This window comes from Tenrec ecaudatus, chromosome 18 (assembly GCF_050624435.1).
Source record: "Tenrec ecaudatus isolate mTenEca1 chromosome 18, mTenEca1.hap1, whole genome shotgun sequence".
NCBI lineage: Eukaryota > Metazoa > Chordata > Mammalia > Afrosoricida > Tenrecidae > Tenrec > Tenrec ecaudatus.
In genome coordinates this window covers 764896-781291 of record NC_134547.1, presented here as the reverse complement: position 1 = coordinate 781291, position 16396 = coordinate 764896, and the positions used below count along the sequence as shown (strand labels likewise).

At 42.1% G+C, this 16396-nt stretch overlaps 1 protein-coding gene across 4 annotated transcripts; it reads right to left on the bottom strand.

The window, feature by feature from the left end:
• Positions 1–920: 920 nt before the first annotated feature.
• ZNF329 (zinc finger protein 329) lies at positions 921–16374 on the bottom strand. 4 transcript variants are annotated; one of them, XM_075536481.1, is made up of 4 exons: positions 16130–16246; positions 7469–7667; positions 4160–4285; positions 921–3646 (listed from the first exon to the last, which is right to left on the bottom strand). In XM_075536481.1, exon 4 carries the CDS (start codon positions 3624–3626, stop codon positions 2031–2033), a length of 1596 nt encoding a protein of 531 aa, XP_075392596.1. In that variant the 5' UTR covers positions 3627–3646; positions 4160–4285; positions 7469–7667; positions 16130–16246; the 3' UTR covers positions 921–2030. The 4 variants fall into 4 exon arrangements, with proteins under 4 accessions (XP_075392596.1, XP_075392595.1, XP_075392597.1 ...); XM_075536480.1 differs by lacking the exon at positions 4160–4285; XM_075536482.1 differs by lacking the exons at positions 4160–4285; positions 7469–7667; positions 16130–16246 and adding an exon at positions 16342–16374.
• Between the last annotated feature and the right edge of the window lie 22 nt (positions 16375–16396).

The window sequence follows — 16396 nt, the reverse complement described above, 5'->3', positions numbered from 1 at the left end:
AATACAGCTAGTTCATTAGCAACTGTAAAGTTGTGTAGCTAATGCTTTTTCCTAAGCATTGTGGCTTACTGTTTGAGGGCATGACAGGATCTACTCTTCTATATAGCCTGTTTCTACGATGCATGGAGTAGTGTTGTTTTTCGTGAGCCCAATGCCCTTAACATCAAGATAAACACATACATTCAATATGCTCTCTTTAAATGACCTTACCATGTCCAATGCTTTTCTTACTCTGGGTGAATGACAGGGGCAGGGGGTAGGAGAGAAAGCTCACTCACATCCTCCCCTCCCCCCCAATGTAGGTAGGGCTAAGGCTCACCTTTTATCTTTGCTTTTGGGCTCACCTGATGGGATCTTCCTGTCAAAGATGAACACTCACATAGAAATTCTGAGACACCTGACCAGTTTCTAGCTCGAGTAACTCTTCTTGAGCTCAGAGATCTGCACTTTTAAGCCTTCTTCAATAAGAGTCTGAGAACAAAGGTGATAAGGGGCTTGGTAGAATTTCAAGGGAAGCTACCCAAGGGTATTTAAGGCTACCAGCGTGACTAGATCTCCTCTGGCTGGTACTACACTTCTGAGTAAGGATGTGTTCATGCAATCTCAAACTCTTAAGCAGTCTCCTGTTCCCCATTCCTTAAGATCCATTCTACCCTACCCAATGAGGCAATAATCCAAGTCCCAAAGAAGAAAAGGATTCTCATGTAGTGGGTTATGGGATTCCATCTTCAAGACTCTTTCCATGCTAACTGCTGCCCTGTGTTCCTGATCTAGCCTGACTGATCAGAGAGGTCCAAAGAAATGCAAACTTCATCCTTCTGGCTTTTAAACTTTATTATCAAATTACTATAGAAACAATATATGCTGTGTGATGGGGGGGGGGGGGGGGAAACACAGAATTTCAGTAGCTTAGAAAAATCACTTTTTTCATATATCAGTCTTTCACTTCCAATCTATGACCTTATATGCATGTGTTTACACACCTGGATTAACAACGAATCTTCAACTTTGTGACTTTTTCTTGCCTGCAGTATTATATTGTCAATGTGACAATAACTCTAAAATGATGGTTCAGATTGGCTACTGGAAACAATTTGTGAGTGTCCTAATGAACAGAGATAATATACACTTAGTAAGCCAAATTCTTGGTTTGTTTCAACAGTTAAATCAATATATTTCTTGGCAAGAGCACCCCCCATCTTAGTAGGAGCCTATTTTAGTTTCTTTTCTTAAAGTAAATTATGTAACTGATCATAAGCAACTTCCTAACCCACTGTCCCATCTTAAGATGAATCCTTTACATTCTGGTAGCACTATAATCATTCGAGATTTTGTACAGAAATATATTCAAATGGTTTCTGCGGGATGAAACATTTCAGGTCTCCATCATTAGAATGGCTTTGCTGACACAGAAAGGAGTTTGAACACAAGTTTTCTCACTGACTACATTTAGAAGACTTGACTCTGGTAATAGTCTGCTTGTGTATGTACAATAAGGTGGCAGCTCTCTACTGAAGGATTCTTCATACTGAATACTTACTGAACACTTTCAAGGCTCTACTTTAAGCATTCTGATGCAAAAGTGGACAGGTGTTCAGGGAAACTTTCTCATGTTCACTGGTTTTATTCCAGTGTATGAGCTGCCACACTTGGAATAGCCACTCACTGCTATCGAGTCAGTGCTGACTCGTATCGTGACCCCCTGTGGGTTTCTGAAACTATAACTATTTACAGAAATAGAGTCTTTTCTCCTGCAAAGCTGCTGGTGGTTTTGAACTGCCGACCATGCAGATCACAGCCTAACCACTACACCACTGAATTATCCCTGAAGCCTCTTTTCACATTTATAACCATTCTATGTTCTCTCCAGGATTTCCCAATTATAGATTTAACCATGTGAATAAGGAATGTCTCACATTCAATTCACTGGAGAGTTTGAAGAAATTTTTCTACTAACCAGGGAGAAGTCACACCTGAAGATGTACTATTTCATACAGGTCTCTGAAAAGTCAGAAGAGTGTGGCCCATATTCATGATAGTCCTGTAGGTTTCTCTCCAAGGTGTGTCCTTTTATGTCGGATGAGGGAAGAGCTCCTTCTGAACATTTTCCCACACTGAGGACATTGGCTGGGAGTCTCTCTGCTATGGAGTCTCTGGTGTATTGCCAGATGAGAGTTCTGCTTGAAGGATTTTCCACATTCTGAACATTGGTATGGGGTCTCCTTAGAGTGAATTCTCTGATGTTTGGCCAGGCAGGAGCTATCTCTGAAAGCTTTGCCACACTGATTACACTCATAGGGCTTCTCTCCAGTATGTGTCCTCTGGTGGCGGATGAGACCAGCAATGTTCCTGAAAAGTTTCTGACACTGGTTACAGCCATAGGGCTTCTCACCAGTATGAATCCTCTGGTGCCTGATGAGGTAAGCACTCTCAATGAAGGTTTTTCCACACTCTTTACACTCAAATGGTTTTTCCCCAGAATGGATTTTCTGATGCACGATGAGATGAGAATTTCGGTTAAATGATTTCCCACACTCTGCACACGCAAAAGGCTTCTCTCCAGTGTGAGTCCTCTCATGTTGAGTAAGATATGAGCCATCTCGGAAAGCCTTTCCACATCTGCTACATTCATATGGCTTCTCCCCTGTATGGATTCTGAGATGCACAGTGAGATGGGAAATATCAGTGAAGGGTTTCCCACACTCATTGCATCTGTATGGTTTTTCCCCCGTGTGAGTTCTTTGATGCAAAATAAGAGATGAATTTCGGTTGAAGGTTTTTCCGCATTCTAGACATCCGTATGGTTTTTCTCCCGTGTGAATTCTCTGGTGCTGTGTTAGAGCTGACCCATCACTGAAGGCTTTCCCACACTTGCTACATTTATAGGGCTTCTCTCCTGTATGAATCCTTTGATGAACTATCAGGTTGTAGTTCTTCGAGAAAGACTTTCCACATTCATTACAACTATAAGGTTTCTCTCCAGTGTGAGTTCGATGATGCAACACAAGAGAAGAGTTCCGTTTGAAGCACTTGTCACATTCAGCACATTTATACAGCTTCTCTCCAGGGTGACTACTCCTGTTTTCATTAAGCGGTGAACTTAAGGCAAAGATGTCACCAAAGTCCTTACCTCCATAAAGTTTCTTGCTTCTTTTCATTATTCTTTGTTCACCAAGTGGAGTAAAATGGTTGAAAGAAGGAACACTATCAGAGTGTTTATATAGTTTCTCTTTTGTTTGGAGTCTTCCTAGTTGAAGAATGTCAACAGACTGGCTGAAGGCTTTTTCACAGGCATCACTTTCACCAGTTCTCTTAGCTACACAGGCTTCATTACAATCCAAATCTACCTCGGAGTCAAGTATGTGGAAACCACTTGCTATGGGAACTCTCTGAGATGGTGGAAGTTCTGGGCCTGTACTCATATGTGTTCTGAATCCACGATATTCACAGATGACTTCCTGAGTCCCTGGTTTATCTTGAGTTAAAACCATTTGCCTCAAAATTCCTTCCTGGTTCTCATAGTCCCAATTGTTGCATAGAGGAAAGAAATGAGGACCCTCTGTTGTAAATTCTTCCATCTTTACTTTACAGGATAGTTCTTCCCCAGGAATATTCTGAGATGTCATTTTCAGACTTGCACTCCAGGCTGGAAAAAAGAAAGAAGTAAATAGATAAAGTTTTCTTTGAACAAGGAAAAAATGTTGGTTGGAACAGGTGGGTGAATGTGCTTTTATATACACTTTTTTTTTTTAATTCAGATTTTTCAATGGAGAAGTGAGAAAGTTGAATGAAAAAATAGGTTCACAGAGAGCCAGGTTAACTTTTCCATGCTGTAGCTGAAGGGTCTGGCCCAGAGAAGAGAGCCAGAATAGGCTGGAGGGCTAGTATTGAGAGAAAATAATATGAGCTGGGCATCATTACTCATACTGTAACACTAGCTCAGCCATCTTGTTCTTTTTCCCATCATCCACTGCCCATCCTGACAACCAGTCCACATTTCCAAAACCTGCTTTACAGTATGCGTATGAGAATGTTGGTCACACAGTCTTCACTCGAACTGTGGTGAGAGTGATCATTCCTTCAGCAGCAGAAACGTTTAGATGTCATGTTACAGAGTCAGGGCTGGGTTTCTCATAAAAAAGTTCAGGTGCTTTCTCACCATAAGACCTTCTATTGTCAAAATGGTCACTCTTGTGATCTTCTCCCCCAAATCAGAAAATCTAGGTCTCTCCAAGGATTCAGCACTCAAGACAGGATTAGATCAAGTGAAGAACAGAAAGAAAACCTGAAAAACAGAAGCACATGCCTAAGGGTCCCTTCTTACTTCTCTATGAAGTCTAGGCAACTTGAAGGCCTTTAATGATTTTTCTGTTGAGCCTGACAATTGATTCCAGAATCTACACAACAGAATGAACATGCAATACAAACCAATATAGTTCTCAAATGGAACAAACAGGGCACTTTCCCTACTAGATATCAAAGCATGGTATAAAAAGACAGTAAGAGAGAGCAGGGTCCTGAAATAGAAATGAATAAATATGAGTACATTAAGAATCTAAAACATATAGAATTTATATATGTTAAAAGAATCATTTCAATTAAAAGTTTTAACTTCTCAATGATTGCTGTTAATTGGTTGTAAATAAAAATCAGGCCCTTATCTCAGGAAATATATTTTTCAAATTACATCTGGATAGAACCTTAACATAAATATCACAACATGCAATACCATAAAGATAAGGATGCCTATATTTGACAAACATTTAAAACTGTCATACAGTAAAACCTACAATAAGCCAAATTACAAGTGGCGCATTGTGAAATAAGACCCTATAAAATGTTAAAGTATTAAAGCCTGGGATATATAAATAATTCCTACAGAAGAGTAAGAAAATACACAGAAGGATAAAGAAGGAAGGAAAATTTGACAAAGGGCACAAAATCAATTCCTGGAGAGAGAACTGGAATGTCCTAAAAGTATAAAATTCTGCTCATATTCACTATCATTTAGGTAAATACAAACTGTCACTTTAAAAAATCTAATAAAAAATCTAATATAAGCATTTCCTATGAGTGAATAGAAAACAAGTGATACTATCAAGCCTGATAAAGTCCTGTGGGAATAGATTTGGTAACCGGGCTGCTGGCAACAATTCCATGGGAGAAAAGACCTGGTAATTTGCTTGGGTAAAGATTACAGCCTAAGAGACCCTGTGGAGCACTCCTACTCTATCACATGGTCACCACGAGTCAAAACCTGATTCAATGGCACCCAATGACAACTGTGAAACATAAAATGGGCATACTCTACTGCCCAGCAATCCCATTTCTAGGTGTCTCAGAAAACATGAGTGCCAAGCAGGATAAATGAACATCAATCATCTCTAAGGCAATGATCTTAAAAGATAGCAAGAAGGCTACTGGCATATGAATGAAAATTATCATGATGAACCACTCGGTAGTAAAAATCAAAACCCACAGATAATGGAAAATTACATTCAAAGTGCTGATAGGAAAATTGTCATATATACGATACTTCAAGAGTAAAGGAAAGACAAAAGACTTCAAAAAAATAAAATATATTTATACCTACAACAATCCACTGCTGTCAATTCTGACTCATAACAACTCTACAGAACAAAAGGGGAACTGCTTCATACAGTCTCCAAAGCTGTAATCTTTCCAGAAGCAGCTCTATTTCTCTCATGGAGCAGCTAGTTGATTCAACCTGCTGACCTTTCAGGTAAGTCAAGCTTTTAACCATTGTGCCACTAGGACTCCCCATCGTTGTTGTTAGGATGAAATCAGTTCCGACTCCTAATGACTTTATGTACAACAGAAAACACTGTCCAGTCCTGGGTCATCCTCACATTATTACATTTGAAATCATTGTTGCAGCCACTGCCATCAATCCATTTCACTGAGAGTCTTCTTCAATTCTTTGGTCTTTTTATTCAGTGTCTAGCTCAACAGTATTAGTCACCAAATAAATTGAAATTGTTTGTTCTTCAAGAAAGAAATTAAATGCTGAAGGGGGGCATGGAAAGAAAAGGGAATTGGCGAGTGTGCATGTAAATCAATCTAGCAGTGACTGTATAAAATGCCGCAATAATACATTAAAGTGGTTAACCAACAACAAAGGAGAAAAAAATACTGGGCACAATGGCCAGTGACATGAGAAAGGGACAATAGAACCAAATGTTCTGAAGTCTTTATGTTGCTTATGGTTGGTGCTAGACATGGCCAAGCCAGATATACAGGAACAAACGCGAAGTGTATCTACCTGGAGTACAGTGGTGCTGACCCAGGACAGTTCACCTCCACGTGACATAGGGAATATGTATGGGAACATTTTTAGTTGTTTAGGGAGCTAATAGGTAGAGGTCAGGTATGCTGCTAAATACCGTGCAATACAGGGCAGGCCTCACCACAAAGAATTATCTGGCCCCAGATATTGATAACGTCGAGGTAAAAACACATTGATGTACAGGGAGAGAAGAGTAATAAAACCTACTGACAAAAAGGGCAGGCTGTATAGGGAGTATAAAAGGGAATATATGTATGCATACATCTGGAAATGAAAATATAAAACACTCTGGCAAGATGCCTACCAAAGTCAGGATGGCGTCTATCTCAGGGTCAAAGAGGGGAATAGGTCTCAAGGAGAAAAAGTGACTTCAACTTAATCTATAATAGATACACCTTTGACTTAAATAAGATATAAACACCATCATGAAAATGAAAAGCCAACTAACGGCATGGGCGGAACTATTTTCAAGTCACATCTGATAGGGGAATTTATGTCTAGGCGAGAGAAAGAACTCTTGCAAGAACTTTTAAAATCTTACAAAAACTTTAAAAATGGAGGTCTCAGTTTTCTAGAAGGAGCCCTAAAGCTTTAGTGGGTTACCCATTGAGCTGCTCACGGAAAGGTCAGCAGTTTGAACCTAACAGCCACTCCGGGGGAGAAAGATGAGGTTGTCTGTTTGTTTTTTAACATTTTATTAGGGGCTCATACAACTCTTACCACAATCCATACATACATCAATTGTGTAAAGCGCATCGGTATATTCTTTGCCCTCACCATTTTCAAAGCATGTGCTCTCCACTTAAGCCCTTTGCATCAGGTCCTCTTTTTTATTCCCCTCCCTCCCCGCTCCCCACTCCCTCATGAGCCCTTAATAATTTACAAATTATTATTTTGTTATATCGTGCCCGAGGTTTTCTGTTTCTGTAAAGACGGAAAGTCTCAAAAACCCAGGGGGTAGTTCTGTTCTACAGGGTTCCTATGGACTGCAATAGACTTAGCAGTGGGTGTTTCTGTTTGCTTTTAGTTATTGGTGCTACTATAAGAGAAATATCACAAACAGATAGCTTTAACAAAGAGAAACTTATTCTCTTGTCAGTCTAGGAAGGTAGAAGTCTGAATTCAGGGCACTGGCTCTAGGGGAAAGCTTATGCTGCTCACAGTGTGAGAGAAAGGCCTTTGTCTCCTTTAAGCATCGATTGGCTGGCATTCCTTGAACATCTCCATTTGACTCCGCATCAGTCTTCACCCGTGTCTAGAAGGGTCTCAGCACAGGACTCCAAGAGTCTGGAGTACGCACTCCACGTCAGGCTCTTCTTTCTTGGTGGTCTTGAGGCCTCGCTTCTCTGCTTGCTGCTCTCTTGTAAGACAAAGGGTGACATAGAGAACATCTCAGGAGAATGTCCCTCACATTAGATCATAGCGGTGACCTGATAAGGGCTGTTGCATTCTATCCTACTCCCTTTACAAATGATTGGCTGATCAGGTCAGCTCATGGGGAATGATTACATGATTAATAACTACCAAATCACAAGACTGCATAACTGTCAAACAACTCAGAATCATGGTCCAACCAAGTTGGCACATATTTGCAGGGAGGGAGGGGAATGGGGACGACACACACAACAATTCAATGCCTGACAATCACAACCATCTACATATTTCCATACAATGGTATGAAAACTGTGTTGTAAAAAATTCATATTAATGTTTTTCTCTGTATATCTGTGTATCTGTATACACACATGTATATAAAGGACTGATGGTGGTAAACAAACGGCCATCTAGCTCAGAAGTAACAAAGCCCACATGGAAGAAGCACACCAGCCTGTGTGATCCCGAGAAGCAGAAGGGATCAGTTAACAGGCATTAAAGAACAAAAAATCCTATCATTGTGTGCTTACCTCCATGACATGATCACTGAAAACAAATGGATACATAAGCAAATGTGGTGAAGAAAGCTGATGGTGCCCAGCTATCAAAAGATATAGCATCCGGGGTCTTAAAGGCTTGAAGGTAAACAAGTGGCCATGTAGCTCAGAAGCAACAAGGCCCACATGGAAGAAGCACACCAGCCTGTGCGATCACGAGGTGTCAAAGGGATCAGATATCAGGCATCATCAGAACAAAAATATCATATCATAGGAGTGCAGAGTGGAGACAAGCCAGTCAGAGTACGATGTAGCAATGATGAAAAATACAACTTTCCTCTAGTCCCTAAATGCTTCCCCTTCCCACTATCATGATCCCAATTCTACCTTGCAAGTCTGGCTAGAGCAGAGGATGTACACTGGTACAGACAGGAACAGGGAATCCAGGGTGGATGATCCCTTCAGGACCAGTGGTGCGAGTGGCAATACTGGGAGGGTAGAGGGAGGGTGGGTTGGAAAGGGGGAACCGATTACAAGGATCTATATGTGACCTCCTCCCTGGGGGACGGACAACAGAAAAGTGGGTGAAGGGAGACATTGGACAGGGCAAGATATGACAAAATAATAATTTATAAATTATCAAGGGTTCATGAGGGAGGGGAGAGGGCGAGGGAGGGGAAAAATGAGGACCTGATGCCAGGGGCTTAAGTGGAAAGCAAATATTTTGAGAATGATGAGGGCAATGAATGTACAAATGTGCTTTACATAATTGATGTATGTACGGATTGTGAGAAGAATTGTATGAGCCCCTAATAAAATGATTTTAAAAATAAAGGCCTGGTGGTGTTGGCTAAGCATTGGGATGCTAACTGCAAGGTTGGTGGTTCAAACCTACCAATCACTCCAAAGGAAGAAGATAAGGCTACCTGCTCCCATAAAGATTTACAGCCTCAAAAATGTTAGACAGGGTTACCATGAGTCAACTCAACGGTAGTGAGGAATGCACGCACACACACACACACACACACGCACACACACAAACACACAAAATTTAAGATCTATATCTTACAGTTCTCTTTTTATCACTCTTTCTCCCTCACCCAAACCCTGACATCCCCACCTGTTTGAAGCTCCCGATGCAAGTAATTACTACTGTCTTTCCCAACCTTCCTTCTATTCTCTTTCACTGCTGGCCGGGGTGGGCTTCAAAGTGCTGTACATACTGAACCCTGTCCCAACACGTGCTGCGGCATAGAGACTAGAAAACTTTCACTTATTATTATTATTTATTTTTAGAAAATTGTTTTTTATGACATACCATGCCAATGCTACTCCGAATCAGAGCATGGGGAACAAGCGACTCTCGCCCTGTGGAGAAGACCCAGGTTATCTGGACCACTGGGGTGGTGTGACTGAGTTAGTACTTAAACAGCCAGCTTCTTCCTTTGATCCAATGTAATCCATCTGGTTTGTGTCCACAGAGCCTGGGTGGTACAATGGGTTATCACGGGCTACTAACCAAAGAGTCAGCAGTTCAAATCCACCAGCTGCTCAGGTTAAGACAGATGAAGCAGTCTGCTTTCTAAAAGATTTACAGCCTCTGAAACCCAATGGAGAAGTTCTACTCTGTCCTATTGGGTTACCATGAGTCAGAATCAACTTAACAGCAGTTGGTATGGTTTTTGTTTTTTGTTTTTTTCCCCTTAGTCTGTATCCAAAGGGTCCTGGTGGCACAGTGGATTAAGCACTGGACTGCTAACAAAAAGATCAAGTTTAAACCCATCATTTACTCCACAGGAAAAGAGGTAGCAACTTCCAGGGATGTTTAAAGCCTACAAACTCTATGAAACAGTTCTACTTGGTCCTATAGGGTCACTATGAATTGAAATCGACTGGACATAACTGGAGGGTTTTTTGGTCTGTGTTTCCTTAACCTGACACACACTGTTATAACCACATCTACCCACAACTTTCTTCACTCCATTTCACTAAATACAATAAATTCTGTCTTTCTCTTCTTTATACAAATTACAGTCTCTGTTGCCTAATTGCTTCATTATACTTTCCAGGGTAGATGTGCCCAAGTGTCTAAACATGAAAATATGTACTTTTACTGTGTAAACTTTCACCTAAGCCACATTAAAAAAAAAAAAGCTGAACCAATCTTCTTTTCTTGTTCTCTCTGGACATTTTTAGATCTGCTTGGAAGCTACCATGCTGTCTCCAGAAAGCTTCATTTTATGTGTCTAATAAACCTTTTCATGCACAATTCGTGCATGGGTCTGAGTGATCGTCAGTCTCTACAGCCGAAGCACAACCTGTGTGGGAGAGTTCACCCTGTCTCTTTAAGGCAGTCCTAACATCTAGTTTTACTTTTTTACTTCACATTAAAGCAAACACATAATTACATACAGATACGGATCATCAAGCATAATGGATGCCCTGGAACATAAGTGGGTCTGCTTGCTCATAGAGATAGTCCACGCAACCAGCACAGAACTTGGCACATGGTAAGTGATGAAGAAATATTTACTGAATTAATAACTAATAATACCCCAAATCAATACTTTGATAAAATAACCATTTGGAAAATAGTTTTAATTATTTAGATCTGATTAAAATAGAAAACAAAAAACTAACTCTATCTCTGTGATGAGAACTTAAAAAAAATTTAAGGACTCCAAAGAGTATCTGAATAAGCAGTGAGGTAGTTAGTTTATTGTGCCAACCTGGCCGATAAACACATGTGGGATTAATTGAAGGGCGGAGGGATAAATGGCTCAGTGAGCCTCGACTATTAAGTTCTCAGGTCTCTTGCTTTCTGATGGTTGGACCAGGGTGCAGCTGCCTTAGCCAGTTCCCTGCTTTAGCCGGCAAGGTTCACTTCCTGCAAGACATCCCTGAGGAGAAGCCACATGGACCTACCCCGATGCAGCCCTGGGTGCTGGAGCACCCTTGTGGAGATCCCTGCCAGCGCTGAGATGCTTACGCATTCATTGACTTGGCTTTCCTCCTATAGTTGGCATCATTATGTCTGTTTTGTGAGATGGAGGAGGACTTTGCGGATTGGTGTTAGACATATGGGTTAATGAGTTAATGTTGGGCTTGTGGGCTTGGGCAGCACTAGGCTGGGCTGTTTCCTTGATGCGCCCTTAACCTTTATATAAAACGCTCTCATATACAAGAATTTCTGTGGACTTGTTTCTCTAAAGTACTCAGACTAATACAAGCAGTGAGTTGGACCCAGTACTCAGATGAGAAGGTCCAACACTGTAATCAGACTCTTACCAGACTAACCTGTAATATCAATCAATATCTTTCTCACTATCACTCAAACAGTGCTCCCAAAGGAATTTTACTGAAATCTGACACACAGATCCTATAATTCACATGGGAGAGGATGAGTCCTGGGAGACACAGACAGCTCCTTAAGAAATGAAAGGTGATTGTGGTAAGAGATGTAAGAGCCTCCAATAAATGTATTTAATTAAATAGAGAAAGAAATGAAAGGTGGGTGGCAGGGGTGAAAAGGGAGCTGATATCAAAGAGTTCAAGAAGAAAGAAAATGATTTGAAAGTGGTGGTGGTAGCAATTGTGTGCTTGATCTAACTGAAATATGGATTGTTATATCTGTAAGAGCTGCCAATAAAATGATTAATAAAACATAAATGAAAGGGAGGGAGGAAAAGGAGTTGGGAGCTGCTCTGCCGAAATTAATGCCTTTCCTAATGATCCAGGAACTGGCAGCCTGCTGTCGGGAAGGGAAGAACGAAATAGCGGATATAAAACAAGTCGCCCATGAAATCAAAGTCAACCTACAGCAACCCCAGCTGTGTCACAGCAGAGCTGCACTGCACAGGTGTTTTCAATGCTGTGATCTTTCCAAATAGAGCACTAGTCCTTTCTTCTAAAAACTAAGGTGCTCACAAGACTGAGACTTCTAGTGAATGCCCAGGCCAAATCTCGCCAAGTCTTTTTTTTTTAACCAGAACAAGTCATTTGATTTATTATTCAAACAAGTTTCAGTTGTGTTTATTTAGCTTTCTGACTCCTGTGCTGTGCCTTCAACACTTTCACAACAATTTTCTGCTCTTCAATGAGGAAAGCCCGCTTGAGCCTGTCTCAGACACATTTAGCACACATGGACCCATCATAAGCACTGCAGACGTGTTTTTGGTTTTGGACAACCTCGTGAGAACTTTGGTCTCACAGCACAGACCCCCCCAAAGTCGGCCTGGTCACACGCCACAAGCAGATTTTGGCGCTTCCCCAACCTCCTTTGTATAAAGGTAAACAATTCTCGTATCAGGGGTTCGGGACAGCCTAGTTTTGTTAGAGGCGGTATTGTAGGGCAGCCCACGCCAGTAGGTCAGACGCTGAACCATTCTGAATGTCTCTGCACAGCGTCCCTGGAATCTTTCCATGTCTTAATTCCATTTCATAGCTTTCAAGATAGCCTCTATCATGTAGTACTGACTGATAGCTCTCTAAAACTTCCGGTTACAGATCATCCTTATCATCTAGAAACAGTCTACAGAAAACGGTGGTTTGCTTGCTTTGCTCACATAGGTGTGAAAGATAAGTTGTGGTTAGGCTACATGTACTAACATGTAGAATAATAAAGTAATGTTATATCACAAAAAACCCCTCACTGCTATTGAGGCAATTCTGACTCACAGCAAGTTCTAGCAGTACAGTGGGCTACGTATTGGGCTGCTTACTGTGAGCAGATCACAACCGCCAGCTGCTCCCAGGGAGAGCGAGAAGGCTTCCTACTCCAATAAAGAGTTACAGTCTTGGAATCCCACACGGGGCAGTCTTACTCTTTCCTATAAGAGTTGCTATTAGGAATGTTAAAGGCATGCTTATATTTTTTGGTATCTAAATCCTTTTTCTCCCCTTAAGTATAAGAATATCTAACATTTTTAGTTGGGGCTGTTCTATTTTTTCAATATCTCCTTAATTTCACAATTTAACAGAAGTCATCAGTATACTGCACATCTAGCTCCATTACTGCTGCCTTGACCATTTTTTGTAAAATTTCAGCTTAGCTAACGTCAGAAACTGTGTTACAAGTGCCTAAATGATCTAATTTGCCAGGAACCATGTGATTTGAGAGGCCAGCCAGTTCTCAGAAAATGCCAGTTCTCAGAAAATGCCAGTAGATGCTCCTTTACAACCCTCTATCTATATTTAAAACCGTTCTTGGAAATGTACAGTTAGCCAAACTCCTGTCACTTATAACCATCCTAAGTGTACCTGACCCAAACCATGGTATTTTCAATAATCTCATATGCATGTGAAGGTTGGAAAATAAACAAGGAAGACCAGAGGAAAATCAATGCATTTCAATTACGGTGCTGATGAAGATTATTGAAAGTACTATGGACTGCCAGAAAAGATGAACAAAACTGTCTTGGAGGAAGTACAGTTGGAATGCTCCTTGGAAATAAGGATGGTGAGACTTCATCTCATGTATTTTGGACATGTTTTCAGTAGAGACCAGTTCTTGGAGGGCATCATGATTGGTACAGTAGAAGGGCAACAACAACGAGGAAGACTCTGAATGAGACAGACTGACACAGTGGCTGCAACAATGGGGATCACAGCACAGGACCAGGCTGTGTTTCATTCTTTTGCTTACAGGATCACCAGACAGCAGTCAACTCAGCAGCACCTAGCACAACAGAGGCACTTTACAGAGGAAGCCAGCTCCTGTAAATGGAGTCAGCTCAGAGCTTGCCACTTGCAGCTTTATTTCAGAAATAACCCGTGTACCCCCACTAAATTCAGTTTTTGCCTGTATTAGCGTCTGTATCTATAGCTTTAAATCACTTGTCAAAAGTTTGACTCTTTCCCCATTTTATCCCTATAACACTGAGTGCAACGTTTTCGTAACATTTAATTAAATGTATATATTAACATATATCGATGACTATGAAAGTAAAGAATAAAAACAATTTTTCTGAAATTAAAAATTCAGGTGTTATGGTGGGAGGGGAAAAAAAAGAGGACCTGATGCAAAGGGCTTAAGTGGAGAGCAAATGCTTTGAGAATGATTGGGGCAGGGAATGTATGGATGTGCTTTATACAATTGATGTATGTATACGTATGGATTGTGATAAGAGTTGTATGAGTCCCTAATAAAATGTAAAAAAAGAAAAGAGAAAAAAAATTCAGGTGTTATAAGGTTATAAAACACTTTTGCAGAAATAAACTCTTGGTTTTAAATAAACTTGTCTTTTCACATTTCCAAGGTGCCTCTGGGTGGATTCAAACCACTAAAACCTTTTGGTTAGTGGCCAAGCACTTAACCATTCACACAACCCAGGGACAAGGAAGTAAGGGACAAAACAAAAACAAAAAACAACCACACTCTGCCATCAAGTTGATTCCAATTCATAGTGACCCTATAGGACAGGGTAGAACTGCCCCCTGGGGGTTTCTGAGACTGTCAATCTTTACAGGAGAAAAACACTTTCATCTTTTTTACCGTGGAGCTGTTGGTGATTTTGAACTGCTGACCTTACAGTTTGCAGTCCAATGGGTCATCAATACATCACCAGAGCTCCTAGGAAGTATGAACAGAAAGAGCCTTTAAGAATCTCAGGGACATATAGGAGTTTAGTAGAATAGGAAGGAACACTCACACATCAACCGGAGTGGGTATAACTATTCTACAGTCTTTCCAGATAGAAGGGGGGGAGGGAAGAGTACAATTTCTAGTTCTTAAACACAGTCACCCTCTCACTAATAAATTCCAAATGGACCAAAGACTTAAATAAGAGTATGGGAAGCTTACAACGGAAGGGATTATAGAATTACAGAGTATGTTCGAATAATCTCGGTCCCTAGTTCATGTGAAGCGCAGTGATGTGTTCCAACAACCAAACGAAAGTCACTGCCATCCCGTCAATTCCGTCATCTAGTTCATGTTAAGCACAGGGGAGTGTTTAGGGAGAAAGCAAATGATATCTGAAACCTACTTTGAAGTGTTTCCCCCAAATGATGGATTAAAGGATGGCTAGAGGAATAGGCAGGGAGAAATAGCACATAGCTAGTCCCACACTGCCAAGAGTTTCAATTTTTCTCTGATGTTTGAAACTTTTTATTTTAAAATGTTTGGGGAGAGAGGGCACTGGGCAAAGGATATGGACCACGACTCACAGAGAGAGCACATGAACGCGAAATGAGTGCACTCTAAGCTGGTGGAAACAAGTGGAGAAAAGAAAGAAAAATCGGTCCCCAACCTAATCTCTGGAAAATACATCATGCTTGCCAAAGAGGGGAGACGAGGAAAAATAAGTCCTACACGACGCGGACTGCGACAATGGCTGCAATCATGGGTTCCGATAAAACGGTGAGGCTGACCGCAAGGCTGGGCAGTGTGTCCTCCTATGGTACGTTGGGTCCCTATGAATTTGACTGACTGGAGGGCACGCACTAACAGCGACTCCTGGGAGTAGTGCCAAGACCGGATTTTGCAAATATTAGCTGAAAACTGTGGGACTCTGGGAAACTGCACAAAGCACAGAAACACACACACACACACACACCACACCCCCCGCCGCCCTGGGAACTGCACAAAGCACACACACACACACACACACACACACACACACACACACACACACACACACACACACACCACACCACCACCACCCTCCCACTCTGCAGTGGATTCTGTGGGGCAGCGCAGAACCTCAGCTTCACAGGGGCAAGGTGACGGCCTCGGCTTTCTCTCACAGAGCCGCGGGTCGAAGAGATCGAACCCCGGACTCTTCGGTTAGCAGCCGCGCGCTATGACGACACGGCCATTGGAGCTCCTTGGACACCCCACAGCCCCTAACAAAACAAAAAGGGACCGCAGAGCGGGGACGAGGAGAAGCAAACACCCCAGGAGCGGGACCACGAGCAACGTGAGGGAAGGAGCCGACCGAGGCACCCTCACCTGCCGGCGCATCCACACTCGCCGGGGGACGTCCACACCCCCGAGGGCAGCGGCACCCGGTCCGAAGCCCCTCAACTGTGAGCCCGACGCTCGAAAAACCCGCCGGCGGGAGCGCCGCTCGCAGTCCCAGCAGGACACGGTGGACCCCGCCGCCACGCCGCTTCCCGCAAGGACACTGAGGCACAAGAGCTAGCGTGCGCAGCAGGACTCACCGCAAGCAGCCGGCGGCGGCCATGTTTCGGGTAAGTGCGCATGCGCGGGAGCCGG